Source organism: Pyrgilauda ruficollis, unplaced genomic scaffold (genome assembly GCF_017590135.1).
Source record: "Pyrgilauda ruficollis isolate IOZ18807 unplaced genomic scaffold, ASM1759013v1 scaffold24, whole genome shotgun sequence".
NCBI classification, from domain to species: domain Eukaryota; kingdom Metazoa; phylum Chordata; class Aves; order Passeriformes; family Passeridae; genus Pyrgilauda; species Pyrgilauda ruficollis.
Window position 1 is genome coordinate 15,003,933 of NW_024523648.1, and position 23,818 is coordinate 15,027,750.

Here is a 23,818-nt window from a genome sequence, read left to right on the forward strand (position 1 = left end):
GCTCTGAGGTATGCTTCTGGATGCATTCAAGGACCTTCACATCCTCCTTAAATTGTGGGGCCCAGAACTAAATGGAGAACTCAAAGAGAGGCTGCACCTATACTCAGTTTGGAAAGTCAAGTGTTCAAATACCAAATCCTATCTTTTGGAACTCACCTGTGCTGTAAGGGCAGCTTCTCTTGCAATACTGCTCATGGTACTCCTAATTTTGTCTATAGACAGGAAAGGGAGGTGGAGAGGAAGCTGTTGTCCCTTGACAAGCCACCCTTTTCTCAACATGGATTGAGGCCAGGTTCAGTACTAGTCTCCCACAGCCTCTCCACCACTCCACAGTAACACAAAGTGTTCTCCTGCTCTTTACTGGGGAGGAATTGAATAAAGCACAGGGAGATATCATCAGAGGTGACACTGTAGTGAAGGAACTTTCCCCACATTGGCTGTTCATGTGTCCAGAGGGGACAGTGGCTGCTCAGTTCATACATTCACTCTGTTAAATTTTGGCCTGGCAGTGAGGCAGTTCATAGCAATGAATGGCTCTGTGGTTCCTTACCCATATGAGATGACTACGATACCCTAACTCTCGTTGTTTAAATGAAATTATGCTCAGTTCTGCATTGCACCTAGCTACAATGACACAGGTGAGACAAAAAAAAAAAAAAAAAAAAGCGGCAAATTGGTGTCTTCCTAAGGGCATAGATTTTTTATAATGTCTTCTTGGACGAAAATGGTAAAGACCTCTATAAAATGTTTAATGGAAAATTTGCCTTAATTAGAGTCTAATGCAACCATCAGGTCTATCAGGGAAGAACTCTATAGAGTTGTATGCATTCCCCATTCCATGACCCTGAGCACAGCTGAGCAGTACTGCTGAAAGGCACAGTACAGCCTGCTTATGCAGCAAAATTTGAGGCCAGCACTGTACTTGGCTAGAAGAAAGAGATCACTTCATCACTGACACAAACTCTGCACAAGCAGACACAAAGAATAATTTAAAATAGCTTTCCTTTATGAAAATGAAGATCTGATGGGGCACACAGGTAGGAAAAGTTGCATAAGTATGGTCTCTACCAGTACAGAGGAAAAATGTGATCATCACCCAGTATTCATACATGAAATAAACCATGGTTATGATCTTATTCTTCTTAGAAGATGCTCTCATATCTTTCACAGCATTTAGTTTTTGAACAACATTTCTTAATTGGGGAAGTGAACACAAAAGTACAGCCAAAGATACTGTGTGCAATTAATTTAATAGCATTACAGAACAACAAATCCACACCTTTAGAACTTGATTAATCAATGTGTTTCTTAAACCAAAGAGAAATCCAGACTTAAATAAAACAAGATCTTTCACAGCAAGTTTGAAAGCAGAACACATTACATGTTTTAGATTGTTGTTGTTAACTGTTTCAGTAAATGAAAAAGAAGATTGGAAGCTAGTATTTTGGTCATAAAATTAACAAGTATTTCTTCAAAACAACTATAGCAAATATTCCCTGAGAATTAAGAATCAGCAACAACTATTGCCAAATTGTTTTTTCTGTTACAGTGCAGAAATGTTACAGCACATTTTCACCATTCAAAGATCACACAGCAAGATTAAAGGCCACAGTTTTTATTTACTATGTGCATCTTCTGGATCCACTCATCTTTCAAGAGAAATAAATCTGGAAACAGCTAACCAGGACATGAAGGGAGAGAAGGCAATTGAGGAAAGATTTAATCCATGTGCTGAGTGTGCATGTTCAGAATTCCTAATTTTTCCCCTTGCGCTAGGTTTTCTAAATTTTCCCTTCCAACCAATAGGCTATGGCAGCATTCTGGAATAACCCACTCTGTCTGTCCCCCAAGAAACATGCATATAAAATACACACCTGCCACCAAAATGTTCCACTCAGACAAGCAACTTGTAATCAAAGCAGAAAAGGGAGATAAAACAGAAGAGTGGAGGAACTATTGAAGTTGAAATAATCAATTTTAATGCCTAAAATTAGATTTTGTGGCCCATGGTACTGCTGAAAGCTGCATGCAGCACAGCTTTATTTTGCATTATTCCTCAGCACACAGAATTAAAGTGCAGTAAATGGTTTGGATTTGGTACAGCACACTGTCATAAAAAAAGGCAAAATCTATTTTTTGTTATTAATTCAACTCAAAAAGATGTCAGTCCAGGGGCAGTTTGCATTTGACAAAGAAAAATACAGGATCCAATTGGGATCCAAACTGTCATGTTGTAGAAGAAAGTTTCTTCCTGTCCAGCCCTATATACCCCATCAATATATGCATGTCTCCTTGTGGCTACCTGTTAGTTCCCTGGCTCTTTCTCCAAGATAGAACAATCATTCTTTCCTTGCAAATTGCAGGTCTTAGCTCAGCTGAATTCTTTCCTTCATTGCTTCAAAGCACCCAGCAGATCTGGCAGTGTCTGCTATTGGTCAATCTATGAGTGCTGCAACCCAGAAGGGTAGAGCATTTATTAACACCGCACTATGAAAACCTGACCAGAGATCTGCAAAGACCCAACCCGCAAAGAGTCTTTTGATTGTAGTGGTAGTTGAGACAGGCTAACAGCAGAAAGGAGACAGTTTTAAGAAGGTAAAAAAAATGGCTAGCAGGAAATGAGGAAAGAAGGCTATGAATGCTGGAGTACTATCACAGCTTGATCCTAAAACACCGTTCAGAGGTGTGTGGAGAAACATAACATTTGAACATGTCTACTTGCCCCAGAAAACTTAGATGGAAGTACCAGCATATGGGCTGAGTGCAAAACTGGATGCAAAGTATTCAACATACCTAGAATATGTTGTGCATGTTGTAGTGACTGCAATAGTTTGGCCATACTGGATCTGCTGTGCTTATATCATGCAATTAATCTGCATGTATATAGGTCAACTGGTTTGGATATCACTTCTCACTTTGGCCAGGCTGCCACAGGTCCAGAAACACTGGATTTATGGCCACAATCCACGTCTATTTCTTGGAAGAGCTTTCTAAGCGAAAATAGAAGACAAGTCTAATAGAAGAGATGGTTGCCCAATCTCTAAATCTTGAGGATTGTGATTCAATTAGTTTTGTATGTATTTCATTTTTTCATAACCATTTTCTCTATTATCAGAGTATCTTTCTACATAACTTCATCAACTGTTTTACTCAAAGAGATCTAAAGGAAAAATATATGAGAATAATCTTTACCATCTTTGTGAAGCGGCAATCAAAAAGGTCAAACAAATCAGCTGGCTACAAACTATGACATTTACTGTCGATCAAGAGTAAATGCATCATATTGCAAAAGAAAATAATGCAACATGACTTACAGTAAAACATAAATGCATCTGGGTGATACAAACTTCAGTTGACATTACAGTACTTTACAGTAAAAAGCTTTTCTCTTTTCATTTTTTTTCTTTTCTACAGTGACATCTCAAAATACACTGCCAGTTTCTTTTAATCTTTATAAGGAACAAGAAGATTCAGGCCTCTGCTCTCATCATTAGCCAGACAGATGACAAACTCGTGTTGGTTATTCAGCTCTGAAGACACCACTGATACCTGCTATGGCTACTCTTCAGCTTCTGAGTAGCTGTGGAACATTTTGCTAGCTCAAGTACTACCTGCACAGTAAACCAAGACCTGAAGTCTCCACATGTTCAAGTGCACAACATTCCATTCAAGCAGTTCTACTTATAAAGAGACACTGAGGTTAGTGACACTGTTGACGCTTTAGCACAAGTCTGGTTGTGGGGGGAGAGAGAAAGGTTCCTGCGTGTCAGATCATCTCTCCTAAACAGGAACTGCCAGACACGATGGAGTATAGATCTTGACTAGTTCGTCCCAAGCACAGTCCACCACCTACAAAGCAAACAAAATCTATTTAGGTCCTTCACAAGTGTAATTTTTACAAAAATCACAGGGAACTTAATGCATATTGTGAATTTAATATCAGCTGGTACTCTGACTTACAATGCTTCAAAATAATACAATAACTACATTGGTTTTGGTTTGGTTGGTTTTTTTTTTTTTTTTAACTTTACTGAGAAACATGAAAATTAACAACCTCCTATTTTTCATACTCCTCATGAGGAAAGCAGGAAAACCTTTGGGTTTCAATTGATTGTTCCAAACTGGCAAAAAAATGTAACTGAAAATTAAATTAAGGAAGGATACACAAAAGTCCAGACCCTGCCATGTTTCTTCTCTTTATAGAGTCTTAGGATCCTTTCACCATAATATCTAAATATTTCATTACCAGATCTGAGCAACCTTCTTATACTTGCAGATACAGAAATTTGTTATAAACATTTTCTTAATGTCTAGTGCTGAGGAATAGAAAACCAAAAGAGTTCAACAAAATTATACAGGAAGTTTCCTGAAGAATTAAGCCAGAATTTCAGTCTCATGCTTGATAAGCTATGAAATCCCTGTCTGTTGTTGAGAAGAGATATGTGTATTTGCTGATCATTGAGATTTGGGGGCCATAGTGTTGCTCCAAGCACTACCTAGACCCCCACTAGTCTAATAAGAAGCGGTGCCACTTGTGACAAAGGCATCTTATAAACACAGTGACTGATTTGAGTATAACCACAACTTTTCTGAATTCATCATCCCAGGCTCTATCCTCAATGAAGGCTTGAACTTAAACCAGAAACTCAGAAAGTTAACCTAAGTCTATAGTGTTTAAAGATCTTAATAAATAACAAGACTCCAAGGAAAAATACTATGGAATACTTTAGGTTTGAAAATTAAATGAAAACGCACTTCAAAGTCTGTAACAAAGTGAAAGGGTTAACCACATTGAGAATTACTCAAGAGGATGACCTATGTATGATACATATTCACAAAATATTGTAGGAGACAAGAATTAAGGCCAATAGAAGAAAGAGGAGCCCTAAAGAGGAAAAGCTGAGGAGGTCCACAAATAAATGCCAGCAAATCTGGCTGAAACCATATTGCATTATCTTTACAATGTCATTTCCAGTTGGGATTACAAAAGATACAGTATTGGATCCTCTGCACAACAAGCTTCCTTCTGCTGCAGCCTGCAATTCCTGTTCTCTTCTAGAGCCAGAATGAACAGCTGCACACTAAAAATTTGGAAATCCAACTACAGTATTTGATTTCAGACTATAATTAGCCCATTTTGTGTTTACTACACTGCACCATTATTCATTTTCATTGCTTCCTTAGCTGGTTCTACTTAGTTATTTGAAGTGCTTTCCATATACATCTAAATGGGTCAAAAAAACTCTTGACAATATGTCTGTCTATTCATACGACATAATAGAGCTTTCTGTAGCATAATGTTCTGCTGCATTGCAGTCTCTCAAATCATACCAAAAAGAAAATTTGAGTTTTCCACTAAATGCTGTGTAGAAGCTGGCAATCACATAAACTGCAGGTTTTTTACTATTCTCCACAGCTACAGATAAATGTTCCATAGGCAATACTCTCTTTTTTTGTAAAGAAACAAGACACAAAAATAACATTTGGAAAAAATCCCATGGGAATTCCCACCTGTTATCAATGTAATTAATATCCCTGAATTAACGGCCTCCGAACAAATATAGGTATAGAACCATTTAATCTAGCAACACTGAAAATAAACAGGGGATATTAAAAGAGTTTGAAAAGGATCACATGCGATAAGTTGCCCAACTCATTGACTTAATGATACCATGTGAAATGAGAAAATGTAAAATGTAGCCAGCCAACAAGAAGAAAACAAAAGCTACAGTAAGTAACAGGGAATCAAGTTCTCTCCTGTGCAGCAGGAAGTGTATAATGAAATATTGATACCAGAAACCTTGATGAAAATACACACGTGAAGTACAGAACACAGGTATCAATGGGACACTGCAGCATGGCAGAACATTAAAAAATGAATGACATTTCCATTTCTCCTTACTTTCTCCAAAGTACAGGCAAGACTGTCAGAGAAAGGGGGCAACTGTAAGCTAGGAGTGCAGCAGCCAGCATTTTTTGATGGAGAGTGCCATGTGCCCCTTTGCAGTAGCTCAGAGATTGTCACTGCCTCATACACAAATGATAAGATGAATCCTAGGACTTGTTCATGCAGCAACTGCATCAGTTTACAAAATGTCTTCTCCCTGCATTTTGCCTTTTATCTTGTAACCTGTCTTATACAGTGGTCTTACAACAGTTGTACAACAGTTGTGTGCCTTTCTCCAGAAGAGGAGAACGTGGGATACTGAATGTGAGTGCTTTAAAAGTATTTAAGAAATGTCAGTTCTCCTGTGACATATGACCATATTTAATACATTCTTCAAAGTATGTATTATCAAAAAATACATTCTTTAGCCTTTTTAAAAAAAATAAACTAAATGCAACTTAATTTAAATATTAAAGCAGAGAGAGAAATTTCATTGGGATGAAAGCTCATCCAGCACACCATACTAAATAAATATAGCATCCAAAAAGGGGCAAGTTCCTAGAGTTTACATTTTGATAAATGAGATGATGTTTCTGACAGGTGAAGAAAGTCCTCCTGTGGTGGGATGAAGATAAAGAAAAACTGAAAATGGACTCACACTTGATTTGCACAACTTATAAAAATCCCTCCATTAGGAACATGGAGGGACGGAAGTTTGTAAAAAATGTAAAAAACATAAAAAATTTCTGCTGTCTTGAGGACAAATTTTACTCTGAGATACAAACAAATCTCACTGATTTCAGTTTTTAGAGGGTGCATAGTTTTTTGGTGTTTTTTTTAACTGACATGGCAACAGAGTAGAAGACAGTTTATTTCTGTTGCAAAGAACTGTATAAATTGCAATATCCTTATAATATTGACCATTTTGCATGGCATATTTTGTATGTCATGCAACTTTATAATTTATGAATACTCTTGTAACTATATAGTGCAGTTTTACTATAGCAACTTTTAACTATCAAACTGCAGGGAAAAGCAGAATAATTAGAGCTTAATTGCAAAACAAGAATATTCTCTGTTTCACTGACTGGTAAACTACATCAAGAAATAACACAAATAGAAGAAGCGTTCTAAGCCTGGTAATTTTCATTGTAACTAAAGCTACATGGAACAAAGGCAGTCTAACAAAATGACACATTAATTGTCTTTAATGCTTTTCTTTCAGCAGCAAAGTTGTGGCACCGACATACATACTAAAAGTACTATACTGTTGTTACTGCAGAATAAATATCTTGCCAATTTATCTGCCAGCAAAGACACAAAAACAAGTATAAAAAATGGGGTTCACTGTATTTCTCTTCAAGTGAAGCCAGAAAAACAAGCAGAGAAACAAAAAACTGCAGTCATCCCAGAAAGCTAATTGCTTGACTAGGAAATCATAGCTCAACTCAGCTAAAATAGCTATCCTGTATTTTATTGAAATGTTTATCCTTGTCCCAGAGTATAATAATGTTTTCCACCAACTGATTTAATACTGACATCCATTCATTTATCAGAGCCATTTCCATTGACTCACTAACTGATTTACTCCCTTGACAGGCCCTCTGTTTCCTATTCATCACAATCATCTTGCCTTGCAATAGACTTAGACCTTTTCCAGCACCCGAGGGCAATCCGTTCAGTCTAGTGCAATTACCTGCATGACATTCTGCCTCTTTACTCTTCAGAAGAAGCAAGAGAAAAAGAGAAAACTCCCAAGTTAGCCACCAACTTTTTTATTCAGTACTTGAAGGCACAATAAATCTGCTAGCATAATCAAGATTAAATATATTCAAAAGAACAACTAAAAACTTAAGAGTTCAATTACCCTTTATGAAAGGGTTTAATCAGAACAAAGGACAGCCCTCTCTAGATTAGTATCTCCAGAACTATCTTGGTGCCACTGAGTTTCAGAGTGCTCATGATGAATCACGTGATAATATGTAAATGTGCCTGAGAAAGACCCATTCTCAGCTTCTCCCCATCCCATTTTCAAATGAGACCTGTCTTGTCTTTTTTCTGTAGAGGAGCCAGCAAAAAAAAAAACCCCAGTTCTTGACTCTCATTAGTTGTGCTTCCCTTCCTCTTAGTTTCTTATCTTCTGTGTCTTCTCAAACAGAACTTAATGGTCTATTTATATCCTTATTACATGTTTTTGAGGGATCCTGAACATCCTCTAAGCTTGTGGGATGGAGATTAATTGAAGATAAAGTAAGATATTAGGTTTGCTACTCATCAAATTATTTTCACAGGTGAACATTAAAACTAATTGGTCAAGTGCATAATGGATCATGCATAAGTTTAAACTCATTCAATACCTATTTTCTTCTAGAAAATTTGGACCACTACTGTGGCCTGTTTGGTTAGTAGTTGCCAGAGTGAACTGCATTATGCCAGCCTTTACATGAGACTGAAACTTTTCAGTTTCAGATGGGAGTTTTCAAATAAAATTTTTTATTTTCCATGGGCAGTAACACCAATATTTTTTTTTTAATTTACTTTTAGGAAAACACACCTTGATTTGATTATTATTTCCAGTGAAGACAAAATGAAACATACCCCAGAACAGAATTTCTTATAAAGATCAAGGTTAAAACTAGAGTTACCAGAAACATATGCTCCAAATGCTGCTTAAAAAAATCAGTTTCTTTCTTAAGGAAAAAAAAAGAGATAAAATACTTGAAGGGCATTATTTTTCATGTTGCAAAGATATGTCACAAAGAACTGATCTAAGAAGTCAAGAGCTGTCTCATCATTTGTTATGTTGCTCTGACATGGGTAATGGGAAGATGACTTGGAAGTCATGCCACTCATTCCTAAATGGAAATCTTCCAAGTGTCCTTTCATCAGTAAATTGTAATGGAAATGGAGATGTGAGCTGCAGGTTAGAAAAAAAAAATTTTTGAAATCTCCACAGATTTGGTAGCAATTCCTCTGTACTCTAAAAATTAGGAGAAAGATATCACCTCAGTCTTCCAAGAACTGGTTTAATTGATAAATCAATTTTAAGTTTTGTAGAAGGTACTTTGGAACTGCAAAATGCCTTTCTGTGCTGATACTGACCTTGGTGACCCCAAATGCAGTCAATTTCCATCAGTGAAACTGTTTTCTAATGACACCCTATTTGACCTTCCAATTCATCCTTCAGCTTAGAGTTAAGTCCAGTTCCTTCCTTTTGGGATATAATCACAAATAATCATAAGCCAAACAGTATTTTCAGTAACAGCTGCAACATCCTGCTGTCTTTCCCTGAGTTTCACTACTGCAATTCACTGGGACTTCTCAACAGAACCCACTACACTGAGTAAAAGACGGGGCTCACAGAAGTAGCAAGTATTTGCAAGCCCCTGCACCAAATAAAATGCACAAGCAATAGCAATACATTTACTGAATAAGAAAGTACTGTCTCCCATCCTTCCCAGTACTTAAGTATCAAAACTGGATTTTCCTCTCCAAACACTTGCAGCTTTTACAAAATCATGATGCCTGACAGAAACCTTTCAAAACACAAAGAAACTTTTGCTGATAATGGCACATAGTGACCATTACTCATGAGTGCCTGGCTTTGACTTACACAGTGAAAGTTTAATTTTCACAGTTTGGGAAAGACATACAGTAAGCACCACTAAGAAATATCTCCTTCTTTTAGCCCCTCCAATTCAGTAAGGTGTTCAGATTGGTTTAACACTTGCAGCTGGTGAAATCTGATATTTTATGGAAAAAATCCACTCTGAAATTAGCTAATTAGGTTCTTTTTATCTCAAAGAATCAAAGAAACTGCTTAACTTCAGTAGAATCCTGGAGAAGGACCATAAGGAGAGACTAAAATGAAATAGTGTTATAATTATATCAGTGGCATAGCCACAACAGCTGGGTGGAAGCTATCAGGTCTTTAGTAATTAAGTGTAAAAGATAAGAGCAAGTGATCAAAAGAAAAAAAGCAGAGAGTATCTGTTCTTCTGTATATTTCCACAAGATGTAACTCCACTTTTATATGGAACAATCAACATTTCTGGGCCTCTTGAACATCCACAATTAATTTAAATGAACAGCAAAATACATAGCCAAACAGCTTTACTAAAGACATCATCTGCATTTATATTTGGCTATACTGCTTAAGGCAGCTTTTGCAGCCCCTCCTGTCCCTTCTACTTCCTGTGCTGGCACAGCTAATGCAGCACACTGCAAAAGCTGCACAAAGAAAATGAGCAGAACAAACCTGCACACCAAAACTTGACAATGATCAAAAATTTCCCCATAAAGCTGGATGAATTTAGAACTAGATTTCAAGTTACCTTCAGGGCATGCAGGTCAAGTGTATATAGTTTGGTCATGGCCTCCCTCCAGCTAGTAAGAAATTACAGCTTTAAAATTTTAGTGACGCAGGATGCCATCAGTTTCCTTGGATCAGCAGACTGGTGCAGGCACCTCTTCTTAGCTCTAAGTACCACTGGCCAGGTGCAAGGAAGGAGCAAACAGTGGTTGGGCAGAACATGCTGGTGACATCCCACAGCTTTAGGAACAAGAGTGGAAGTTCAGGAAGGCCAAATCACAAGGCCAGTGTAACACAGAGCACAAGAGCCATGGGTACCACACTGGTACCATCACTGCCTCCACACTATGGGCTGCTGTGCGTGTTATGGTTTAATGCCCACCAGCAACTGAGTACCACGCTGCTGCTCACTCACCCCGACCCCACCAGGTTGCATGGGGAGGAGAATTCTAGCCAGAAGGTTAGAGAAAACAAGTTTCCTCCCAAACCTGTTGACAGAAATAGGTATTTACACAGACAGCTGCCCTTTTATAGTGCAATTATGATCCAAACACACACAATCACAGTAGAAGCAAATCCTAAGTGATCACCATGTGTGTTGTACGCAAGTTATTCTAAAACCCTAGACTTCAGCAAGCATTCAGATAACAGATGATTTTGAACTAGAGAACATCAGAACGTTCATTTATTTGGAGCTGAACATTTTCAATTTCCAAAAGGAGCACCTCAGCATGGTAAAATTGTGGAGTTCTGTTCTGATCTGGCATGTCACAGATGTCTAATGTGCTTTTCACATACCAAGTGCTCCCTACACCACTTGCCATCACTCCCACTGAAAATCACGTATCCTTGCAGTTGTTCATAGCACAGAAGTATAGAGAAATTGAAAGATTCCTCTCCTGTTCCCATTAGATACTTAATCCTGTTCTCAGCAGCACAACAGAAAGCCTGACTCAGTGGCAATCAGTAATTTATACTTTCCACTGGCTGCATTACAGAGTTCAGAACAGATGTGAGATGTAGCTAGAGAAGATTTTCAGTCAAAATTAAGACTGTCAGGTTTTTTTACATTTGTGTTAGGCAAAATTGTTTTAGAACTGCAACAGAAAGGGCTGGGTATCTTTTGTCCAGTATTTAAAGAAACTCATTATACAGGTGTATTTTCTATTCTTTACATACTTAAGGAAATAATTTCAGAATCAAGACACAAAGAGAATGTTTACAGGATCTGCACTTTTATCTGTCATTAATGGATTGCCTGAAGATATTTAAAATGCATTCATGACTCCCATATGGCATTTAACCTACAATAGAAGAAAAAGGCTGCTTTTAAATAAAGCTGCGCAAGTAACGCCAAAGGAAGTTACCTCCAGCATGTAAACATGAATGTAAACACAGCAAAATCCCAGGAAGAGATGGCTTAAAGGAGTATAGTATTTTTATTCATCAGACCATTCACAGATCACATACAGGAAAAGTAAATATAAGGAGAGAAGCAAGAAATCCAGTGAGCTACAGAGCACAACTCCACTACATGGTCTAGCATTACCAGCCCCAAACAAGGAGTAGTTTTATAGCTGATTACCATTTTTTAGTCCCTACACACATCCTATGTCTATCTAGTGTATATACAAGGAAGAAAACTTCAGTTGTTTTTCTTATCCCTAAACTTTAGAAAGAACTATCTGGTTTTAAAAACTGCATACTCTTAATGTTGCTGACAAGGTAAACAGACTTTCTCAGTTCTTAATACTACACAACATCAGAAATTTAACAGATTTTTGGTGCTTAGGGTCTTGTCACTGTTCTCGTGTGTACCTAGGCTACTTTGGCTGAAAGCTGGAGTAGGGAATATTTTCTCCTGGAAAATATGCCTGGCAAACTCTCACATCAGCACTTGCAGTTTAACAGAGAAATACAATGAATATCATGAGGATAATTTCTGTTAACGCTTTGCACTGCAAAATGCACATTTTTCTATGCACCTGAAAGTTTGTTGTCTCAGATTTCCATGAATGTGATACTAACATTAAGGTGGAGGAAAAAAACCCCAAACCAAACAACATCTGATTTTTAAAATTCAAAGCTTTCAAAAAACACCTACTTTACAGAGGCAGATAATACAAAACAGATACTGGAATATTTAATTAAGCACAAAGGAGTTTACTGTTTCACCTAGCTAATACTAGTGGGTCTCTTCACATTCCTTATGACCAGATTTTTTTCCATGTTGCTTCCCTTAGCACAAGAACCAGCCTGCCTGCATGTACCTACTCTCTGCCTGAGGGCTCTGTTCAAAGCTCAATCAGTTCCACAGGAATGTCTTGTAATTCCAAGATTATTAGCTGCTTAATCACAATATCTATTCTGAACACTTTCAATAATGCATATAATTTTTTCCTTGATGTGTAAAAAAATACTTCAAAAATGCTGAAGTTCATTGTGCAAAGCCAAAGAAAACATAATCTGTCTAGACAACAAAAGATACCATTAAGAATGAAAGCAAAGGTTAATGACCCGACTGGTACTTAATTTGAGCATAAATTAATAGCTTGTCCATTATAAATAAAATACCCTGCATTCTCCCTGGATCCTTCTTCTCTTTCTCCCTGGAGGAGAGAAGCAGTTCAAATCTGAAGTCATAACTCCTTATAAAGCAAACAGTGAAAATCACAAATCATGCAAATAAATGAAGAAAACAAATAATGGAGCTCATCATCAGATTTATACAGAACAGACATAAAGACAAGCTACTTACTGGGAACAGCAGCATAAAATTTAAGCAAATAATCTTTGTTGGATGGATGCAGAAGCTAGGGAAAGACTCCAAGGGCTCATACTGGAAGCAACTATTCAGCAGGTGTTCACAGAATCATAGAATGGTTTGGGCTGGAAGGGACCTTAAAGATCATCTAGTTCAACAGTCCCCCCAACATGCATGAGGACACCTTTCACTAGACTAGGTCATTCCAAGTCCCTTTCAGCCTGGACTTGAACACTTCCATCCACAACTCTGGGTAACCTGTTCCAGTGTCTCATCACCCTCACAGTAAAGAATTTCTTCCTTATAGCTACCAATGATCTCTCAGTTTGAAGCCATTACCCCTTGCCCTACTGCTACATGTCCTTGTAAAAAGTTCCTTTCCAGTTCTCTCAGAGGATCCCTTTATGTACCGGAAGGGTGCTACAAGGTCTCCCTGGAGCCTCATCTCTGGCAGGCTGAACAACCCCAGCTCTCTCAGCCTGTCTTTGTATGAGAGATGCTTCAGCCCTCTGATCATCTTCATGGCCTTTCTCTGGACTCATTCCACCAGGTCTATGTCCTACTCAGAGCCGAACAAACTATACTCAAGGGTCTTCCTATAAAAATGGGGGTTATGTTTCTCTTGTGTTCACTCCTTAACTTAGTGAGAGCTTAATTTTATCACAGATTTTTAAACTTCTTTAAAAAAAAAAAAACATTCATAATTTGCATTGCCGTGATATCCAACCCTCAGAATACATTAAATCAACTCAATGGAAAAAACCAGAGGAATATCAAAGCTGTTGCAAATGCCAAACTTCTGTCTGGAAAGCACACTGGCACTCAGTAAATATGGATATGCACCCCAGATTTATAGATTTTGTGCACTAAATCCAACATCAGACTTGTAGAACTTCTGCATGGGAAAAAAGACACCTGAATGCACAAAAGTCCTAGTGTTCATGGGTATGCACACCATCATTTTCCTTTTTTCAACACAAAAGTGCATGTGCACTTTTCTTTCCATTCATTGTCTACCATGAAGCAATGGGCTTGTAGTCAAAGTAATCACATTCTCAATATAAAATGAAAGAAAAAATCTTCTCTCTTCATTCAGACCAAATGCAAAACCACACCAGCTTCAGGGAAAGCTGAACTGGGCTCAGTACATGCACTGCTGTGGGACTGTGAAGCCCTAAATACACTATGCTATGCTTGCTACTCCCCCTGGACCCACTGCAACCAAACCACATCTGTGCAGTCACTCAGGATGAAGTTTCAATCCCCAGCAACTGGCCTTTAAGTATTCTTGCCTTGCACTGACGAAAAATAATCTGAACCTTGAAAACTTTTTTGAGCCTTACAATTTCCCCCTTGTGGCTCACAGCAGGCCTTGTGAATAGTTACTGCAGCACCACTGAAGCAACAGAATTTTAGGAACAACCAACAGGGCAGAAAGCCCATCAAGCTATCATTTAGCTAGAATGGTTCCATGTGCAGTAAGCTAAGTATTTGCCAAACTTACACCTTTCTCCTGTGTACCTTCACCAGCAGAAATTACAATGGTTTTAATTCACTTTGTCCAAACAGAATGTGAATGCAGATGTTACAATTTTTATCTGGGGTAAAAAAAAAAAAATCATTTTATTGTGAATCTGAGAAGAATCTAGATGTAAATTATATCTCTGGCATGTTAAATAGTGCATAAGGAACAATTAATAGCCTTACAGTAATTTTTGTGTGGAAAACTAAAGGCTCTCTCATTTTAAAGTAAAAAATTACCTTCAGTTTTTCAAAGTTTCTTGTCTAGAAATAATTTCATACTACAAAAAAAGAATCCTTTGTTTACAAAACAGAAAACTGGAGCAACAGGAGAGGAGAATCCTTACAGAACCAGTATATAAATAAGGGCTACTGATAAAATAGGCTCTACTTATTCACTTTAATAGCTGAGGGTTTTTGAATTTCAGCCACAGATTAAGCCACTCCTAGTACTCTAAACAGTATGCCAAACCAGGCCTAGGCATCATGTGTAACACTACCAACATTTAACTTGACATTTTAAGTAGATGGAAGAAAGCTCTGTATATCAGCTTAGCATTCTAGACTCTTCTCTACTATTCGTCCTTCTGAAACAAAATACTTTATTTTCCCAGAGCTCACCATGGCTTTCAGTTATCTGATTTTGCAATCTTGTCTGTTCTGCCCTCCTCTGCTACCCAATGCAAGGAACTGCTTCACAAATAAAAATGGACCTGAAATGAGGTTTATTTGATAAGCATTCAGCCAGACTCACTTCCAGAAGCTTACTGCAATCTGGTGACTTATTCAGGATCTGAGTCCTGCAGCCCAACCACGACCATAGTTCCTGTAACAGGCAAGTGAAAAGTAAATGCATCCCAGCTCTTACCTGACCACGGTTGTGAAGACTTAAATCGAGACCACATGTAAATTCAGTGTGATGCTCAACTGTTTCCAGCAAAGGATTAGGCTTGGAAAAGTCCCAGAATCTATAGAGAGAATAAAGGAGGGAGAGAGAAAGGGAAAAAAATCAAACAAACCACAATTAAAGTAATTGAAAGGCCATTTCAAAAATATAATGCAAGATATTGACGAATCTGTTGCTGCCAGGGTATTTAAAAAAGCAAACTCATCCACTTAAGAAACATAACAAATCATACTCCGGGTAAAGCCATCTGCTGATTTGCATAAATTAAACCCCACTGGGCAAAGCCATCTTTGTGTCCTGTTGCAGAAACTGAGATCAAAGTTGGCACCAAGGAGCAGTTGTTGGGACATTATTAAAAGAGAAGAAAAAATGTAGGCTAGAATATTCTTGTTATATTTCTTGATGGCTGGGGAATTTTATCCCTGAAAGATATTAGCACAATTTGTGGTTTTTCTCAGTTTTTGGCATCATTAACTATGGAGTCTTTATTTAAATAAAAATTACACACTCATTTAGAGATCTCAGTCATGCGCATTGTCAAATTTGAGACTGTGCTCCTGTAAAACAGAATTTAGTACTATAATTTAGTAACAAATGTGCACTACACAGATCAGCTGCCTTACACAGTTAATTACACTAGTTCATATTTTTAAAATAAATTTTTCTTTTGAGCCTTGGTTTATAAAAAATACTTAGAAAATAACAATTCTGAGGTCCTCTATTTCTCCCAGCTACTGTCCCAACAGACGCAGTGTCCATCAATGCAATTAACAGGAAGTATGAGAGATGTAAGAGTAGATGGGATTAAAACAGAGGTAAAAGGCACCTCAGCCATGAAAAAAAGGATTCAAACACAGGACTTTCAGATAATAACACACTGACAAAACCCCATATGCTGGCACAGAACAAAGATTTATTTCTTTCTTGTGTTCTATATACCACTGAGAAAAGTCTACAGGCTGCACAGCACAGCACATTTTGTGGGCTGTCAGCTGTAATCAAATTTTCTGCAGCCCAGATTTTCACACAGGGGTCAATTATATGCTTTACTACTTCTGTAACAATCATAGAGGTCTCTTTGCCTTGCCTTTATTGGGAAAAGTGACAATACTTAATAAGAACAGCTCATTATCAGACCAACTGCAATGGAAGTACTGTAAGTTCAAACCAATTCAGGGAAAATAGCAAACACTGGAGCCAGCAGGGTCAGTTTGTTTAATATGTAGATGTTATCTCCTTCATAAACAAGGAGAGTGGTATCAGCACAATGGCTATGCCATAGCAACAACCCTCTTAATTTTTTCCTAGTACCTGAGATCTTAAATAAACAACTTATTTTGCAGGAGAGAAGAGCAAAAGACCATTTCAGCATTTTCATCCTCCCACATTTGTTCATAAGAAGGTAAGGAAATACAGTTTTTTCCCTAAGTAATAGTGTTAGCCTTCCTTGTGACAAGAGCTCTCTAATAATTCTTGAAAGACAGATGGTCATAACTGAAAACTACAATTAAAGGAAATAACTTTAGATCGACATGAATAAAGAACCTAAAAAGACCTTTTGATCAATTTAAAAAATAGTAGGACAATATAGCGTTTGTTATATGAAGTCGTGTTGTAAAGAAGCAGTTTAGAGATTAAGAGTACTGCAACTTAGTTCAACAGACTGACTGGAAGCTTTGATACCTTTTTTTAATATATAAATAATTACTAATGAAAACTCAAAAAAATGTTCAGTCTCAGGACTGAGAATCATTGATAACAAATTAATGATGGTTCTCATAACAACTTTGCACTCCAAAGTGAGAAACACTGTCTATTGCACAGCTTCCAAAACCACCATGGTGACAGCAATACTTTCCTCAGCCAACTTCCACCACATTCTGCAGACTGAGAGGGCAATGCAGTTTTTCTGAGACACTGTTTACCACAGCAGGATGGCTGTAGAGTGAAGTGAAGATGCATTCACAGTACGAGTAGGTGTGCTTGCAATACTTCAGTTGTAAGTATATCTACAGACTTAGCAGCACGAACTTAAAAAATGGGCCAGACAATCACATGGGCTTTTAGGGTCCCTTACAGCCTGTACAATCACAGGTGTGTCACTTAAACTGTTATTTTTACCCATATTATGTATGAAGCCACAACTTCAGTCACATCTGCACTGATCACAAACCCCCAGAAACCTATATGAGTGCATTTTCTTAAGCCTTTTAAGGCTGGACTTGTTAAAAATATAACTTCTCCCTCATTTCTCTACAGTTTCTTTGCTTTACGGGTACCTGGCATGCAATTCATCAGATCCACATATATTGCATGTGCAGAATAAGTGGACTGCTTATTCTTAACAAGACATTATGAGAAGAGAAAATGCCTGTCAAGTTATGGATTTTGTACTTTGTACCACCCATAGCAGTGTTACGAAGATCCGTGCTCCCTGATCAAACCACTTTTACCAACCCAAACATAGTCTGTCCTGCATATCTTCTACCTTGTCCTCACCCCCACTCTACCCTTACCAAGTGCCCCTGCACCTTCACTACTGGCTGGGGAAAAAAGAGGTAGCAAGTATCATTCCAGGTTCCAGTGTCTGTACAATGCATGTGTTGTGGCACCCTGTTGCTGCATGATGAGGAGCTAGCAGATCAGTAAGACTACTTGTGGTGGTGAATTCATGCTACGGCTCTTACCTTCCTTAAGGCAGTACTCGGGGTTTCCCTCTCTTGCATGCTCATGAGTTTCCATTAAATCTGTAAAAGCTTAAAGCTTTGTAAATTTAGACTACACGTTTCCTGTTAAATCTAGTTAAGCTTTCAATAGGTTCAAAAGTTACTCCAGGAAATGTGTCTACAAAAATGCACTGATTGAAGCACAAAGAACAAGTCTACATCCTCCTGGGTAAGAAAAAAAGTATTTATGATAAATATTTATTCATGAAAGCTTTACTAATGCTCTTAGGTTACAAGATGTCTTCATACATAATATTTTCAGGTGGGCGTGAAGCAGATGTTTAGAGGGTGCTTTCCATAAAAGCCCACTCAACAACTAATGCTAGCTTTCACACACAGCCACACCAGGCACAAGTCACAGTAGCATGTGGATGTACAAAGCCAAGAACCTTTCAAAAGCAACACAGAACTCAGTGCCAGTTTACTACATGTGTATCACACAATTCATCCCCCTGCTCCTATTCTCTAATTCCTGTGCTGACTTGTAAGAGTTCCTCCTGCAAACTAGAAAAACTTCTGTCAGAGGAGAGCTTAGTGTCAAGCTACTTTTGGATACAGGCTAATCAGGGCAATGATGTTACTTCAGGCATTAACTAGGAACATCTAACTATTTCCACACTAATATTCTGAAGAGATTATTTCATTATAGTTCCAGTGAAGTATCAACATTATGAAGCAATTTAGGTATAGAAGGACATTTTCCATTTGAGGAAAATAAGAAGAGCAAGTGAACAAACACCCACCTTTTCACCTGGAAGGAAAATACCAAAAAAAAGAATACAAGGCTAGTAAGGATACCTAGCTGAAATGAAATGCAGTTTATTTTATGATCAGCCTTATCCTGTAAGATTTCTTTGTGATCAGAGTTACTGAACTTGTACATAGTGATGGAGAGCTGGAGACAGTGGTTTACCTCACAGTGTGTTGCAGAGATGATGTCCAATATAGTACAATTTTTAACAAAAATTGCCTTTCCGCCTTAGGGATAGGCTTCTGTGAATATGATCCAAGATCTGGCCTGACACCAGCTTAATAAAGCGCTATAATTTATCAGATCTTCTGTTTAGATTTTGGTGAGCACTGTCTGTGACTAATGCACCAAGATTTCTTTTTTATACTGAAGAGTCCAAAAATACAAAATGGTGATTCCAGTAAAAGATGACACTGATGTTCTTCCAAACTGAATTTTGACAGAGATAGCATTTAACAATATGCATGCAGACCTAAAGTAGTTCTGGAAATGTTACAGTACTTTGTGTATTTCCTGGCATTTTAATGATTCATTTGTGTTCAATCTGCTCTTTAATTAGCCTACATTTTTTCTGAGCTCTTCCAAAGAGTAAGGAAATGGTATAGAAAATACTTGTCTGAATGAAGCATTTACTGGACAGGGATTATAAATCATTATACCAAGGTATGTAAAAACTCAAGTTCAAATCAACATTCTCTTTTTCTCAGCTCCCAGTATGAAGTCGGCATGTGAACTAGGTTTCTTTTCAGTAGCTTGACTACAGTGCTCACATTCAATGATTATTCTCTTTGCAAAGGAGTAAGCTAAGCATTGTTAACTTTGTTTTCAACCTACTATTTTTTCTTTTAGATATCCAGTTGTGATTATGTGCCAAACTAGCTGTGTGACCTGAAAATAAACAAAACCCCTGCTTCTTACATGGTAGTTTGATAATCTGAACTAAGATTTGCAGCTGTTTGGTTAAACTATAAAGCTTCAGTAGCATTTAAGATTACAGAACTATGACAGTAAAGGACTGCTCCACTACTACGCTTTATTCCGTTATCTACTATAAACTGATGCTTGCAGATAATTCTGAGCTTCAAACAGACACACCAAAGAATATAAATGAACAATATCATAACTAAACTGCTATTAAAATAACACTGAAATTAATCCGTTTTTAAGGGGCTGCCATACCATGCTGTTCTAGGAATCAAAATTCAGCACCTCCCCCCACCAAATGGGGCTAAAAAGTCACAGGCCTTGAGTAGATTCAACAAGATCCATAATTAATTCCATGTACTAGAATCCATACTTCTCTTCCACCTTTTATATACTGATCAAGGATTTTTACTCTTAAATTGAAATGTATGTGTATGTGTGCATATATTCACATCCACGTGTGTGTGGTGTACATGCATGTGCACATATGACAGGATGAGTATATGTATATACATGTGGAGTGTATGGCGCATCCAATAAAATGACAGTATGTGGTAGAGGTACAACATAGTCTTTAAAAGAGATGTTCCCAAATTCTTCCAACTGGCAACAATTTTCCTCCATTATACAGAATATTTTGCTTGTGACACCTTTTCCAAAGACTTTCACCTGGCCTTCTCTGCTGTTTGTTCACTAATACCAAATCAAATGGTTTTAGAAAACTGTTAAAAATCTTTATTTCATCTCTTCAAGTCTGCTCTCTCTCCCTAGCAATGACAAGTAAATCTTTGAACAGAAAAATAATGCCTAGAGTGAATTTTGTGAAGAGGTCCCCAAGCTCTACATTTATAGACATGATGCTTTGTGAGCTAGTAGCTCTCTCCATCTTTTCTGACAATTTCCACATATGAAAATGTCAGAGCTGAAATTGCACTAGATTTCAGTACTGCATGAAGCACATTAGCACCAAACCTGAAGGAGATATAGTTGGTGTCAAAAAGGGGAAGAGCATGACAACACAATCAAGTCACTTCAATGCTTAATGGGTTAACTTCATGATGCAACTTTATATGATGGTATGGTAGAAGATTGGGTAGATTTATGATTTAGCAACATATACAGGCACTGAGAATTAGAACCAGAACCCTTTGGCAGCAGAACCTCGCTAGGTCTGGTGTCAGACCAATTAGGACACAACCAGAAGTGACATTACTTGAGATGATTTGGACAAGTGGAATACATTATGGCATTTCTTTATGGAGGCAAGAGGGCTTCTCCCATTTCTTAATGTACTGTCTACTACATTCAGTCCATGTAAGAAAATTAAAATGTAGATCAAAGAATTTGGTTGAGGTATTCAGGAATATTTCATAGTGTACTGACTTGTGATACCATGTATCTTAGAGAAATCCCAGTATCAAATCAAACTTCTTTAGGACTTTGAATTAGCTTTAAAACAACAGTACTACAAGATCCTCAGCAGTATCAGATATACTGAGCAGCCAGGGGAACTTGCAGAAGTACTGTCCAAAGAGTTCCAGCATACACACTATGGAACTCTACTAAAGCTTCCTCAGATACTGGTGGAACAAAACCATTGTTCATAAAAAGCCTAAATAAAAACGTGTCACAGAAACATACGAATTCACCTAACTAAATTAATTTAACAGGGTATTACCTTCTTATTAGACATTATCACAGCTGGATGCAACTATGTTCAGTAGAGTAATGTGAAAAGGATTACAGAAAGCATCCAACAGAGCAGATATTGCGCAGCAGAGTGACTGAGCTGCCTTTGAGTGACAAACCCATGCATTTTCAACATAGCTTATGAGGCATCTGACAGCAACATTAACTGCACTCCAGTATATCCACTCTGCAACTGTTTTCTTTTGCAAGCCATATTAAAATAAATCACCTTTCTATTTTTATCCAGTTGAGAAAATACTGTACCTTACAGTAAAATCATAGGAGCAAGAGGCCAGTATAGTTGCATGGAATGGGGAAAACTGCAAGAAAACAAAACAACTTTTAAAGTTAAAACTTTGTGAACATATACAGGCCTACTGTAAGCAGCAAGTTATCAAAGTTTAACTACTTAAATGGTCTTGGTTGGTATGCTGCAACAAAACAGACTACATCAATGTATTTCTCCCCCATACTTCTAATTACAAGGAATCATAGAATTAATAATCACAAGGAATGCTCTGTGGGATGCTGTGTTGGTTAGATTTCATTACAGCAGTACCAAATAACTCTGCTGTAAAGCTAAGAAGTTCTGGAACAGTCATATAAACAGTCATTAAGTTCTGCTTTTGGCTAATAGGCTAAGTTTCATCTTGTTATATAAATCAAGTTTCAAACCAGCTATGTGACCAGTTAATTATTTTCAGAGAGACAAAATCTGGGCCATACTGCACAGAGAATACAAGATATATTACCATCATCAATTCTATATCCTACCATTTTGAAATTATTTATACAAATGGGAAAATCTGGGAGAAGTGGAAAAACTGAAGGCAATATAACATCACTTCATTCATTATTTCCCCCTCTCCTACAGGGCATTTTACAGGATACACTCTTCCATGGATTCTTGCAGACTGGTCTAACAACTGCAGCAAAAGAAGGATGCAGTTATGAAAAAATTGTTCATCTCAGCTCTAGTTTTTTGGCAGCCTTCAGTTTCCAAAGTTATTTTAAAATCTGTACTTCTCAGCAGGAAATACAACAAGCCACTGACATAACTTGAGTTTGAAATGCAGATCCTCCACACTGTGGTTCACAGTTAAGTCTTCCTGCAAGACTTCTAATATTATTCACAGCAACTACAAAGTTGAAAGTTAAGTCTAGGCTCTTGCCACGCTGACAGCAGCTCTCTTTACTATAGCAGAATTGAGGAATTGTGCATGCTGGAACTTGAACCTCTGCAGACTTCCTGCAATTATTTTTGAGGGGAAAAAACCCCAAAACAAAACAAGTTCTGCACCTAAGGAAAATGAATACTAGAGGGAAGAAGTCTGATGGGCAACAAAAAATCATGGTGCACTTTCCATAAGCCCCCTTTGCATGTCCTCACAGTTTAAGATAAAGCAAAACCATACTGTCAAAGTTTTGTCATTAACCTTAAGTATCCTGGAAACTCACCTAAGTAAACTCTATCAAAATACTTAGCAGAGTGCTACACATGTAAGTTGAAAAAAAATGCATAATGTCTTTCTACTACAAGAGAAAATTCTGTTCAATTTAACTGTAAGATACTAAAATTTTATCATCTGCCTGCTATACAGGCAGAAGATATCACCACCACATCATCCATCCTGACTCCAACATATCCAAATATCTTTTTAGGTAAATTGGAAACTATAACTGTGTTTCAGTGTAAGATATTGAAGCCAGCTAAAAATGTGAGGATCAAATGCACCAACATGAAAATCTTCCAAAAAGGACTCCAGATGACCTCAGTGCACTGATACTGCCCCGTACTGCAGTGAAAGACCATAAGAAATCTACTTCAGGAATCCTGACAGTACTGTGGTGGGTAGAATTCCTTGCCAGTCTCAGATCTACTGCCAAGACTTGTGGTTTCCACTTTCTTTTCCACTTCAAACTGTGTGCTCCTGTCCCCCTCCTTTGTGTCAAGCCCTGCAATTGTGTGGTTGAGCAACAAACTGAAACAGCTTAATGATCCAGACAGAAACTAGTCACTTTCAGGGAGAGGGTTTTCAGTCAGAGCCATCAGCTACAGCTTTACAAGCAATCGCTTGTGTCAGCACAACACAGGGGAAGGGATATCAGGAGGGTCAGCTGCCTCTATAGAGGCAGCATCCAGGTCTCTCTCTCAATTCAGTGTGACTGGTGAGTTACACCACACACCTGGAGATATTGCACCACCTCGAAGTGCTGGCCCACACTGTCTTATCTTATGTGCTCAGGGACCATGTCTGTCTTGAAATGGAAGGAACGAAAGCCTGGTAAGACGGAATAGAAGTCATGTACTCTCAGTACATCTCCTCTGCACATGGA

At 37.8% G+C, this 23,818-nt stretch overlaps 1 protein-coding gene across 2 annotated transcripts in view; it reads right to left on the minus strand.

Annotated features, from left to right (window-relative positions):
* Positions 1–1,231: 1,231 nt before the first annotated feature.
* The window catches only part of PEX7 (peroxisomal biogenesis factor 7), a 42,625-nt gene continuing 20,038 nt past the window's right edge, over positions 1,232–23,818 (minus strand). For both annotated transcript variants that reach the window (XM_041469962.1, XM_041469961.1), the window contains 3 exons: positions 21,746–21,801; positions 15,353–15,452; positions 1,232–3,849 (listed from right to left, as the gene is read on the minus strand). In XM_041469962.1, coding sequence (XP_041325896.1) covers positions 3,781–3,849; positions 15,353–15,452; positions 21,746–21,801 — 225 coding nt within the window. In that variant the 3' untranslated portion in view covers positions 1,232–3,780. The remainder of the gene's footprint in view (positions 3,850–15,352; positions 15,453–21,745; positions 21,802–23,818) is intronic.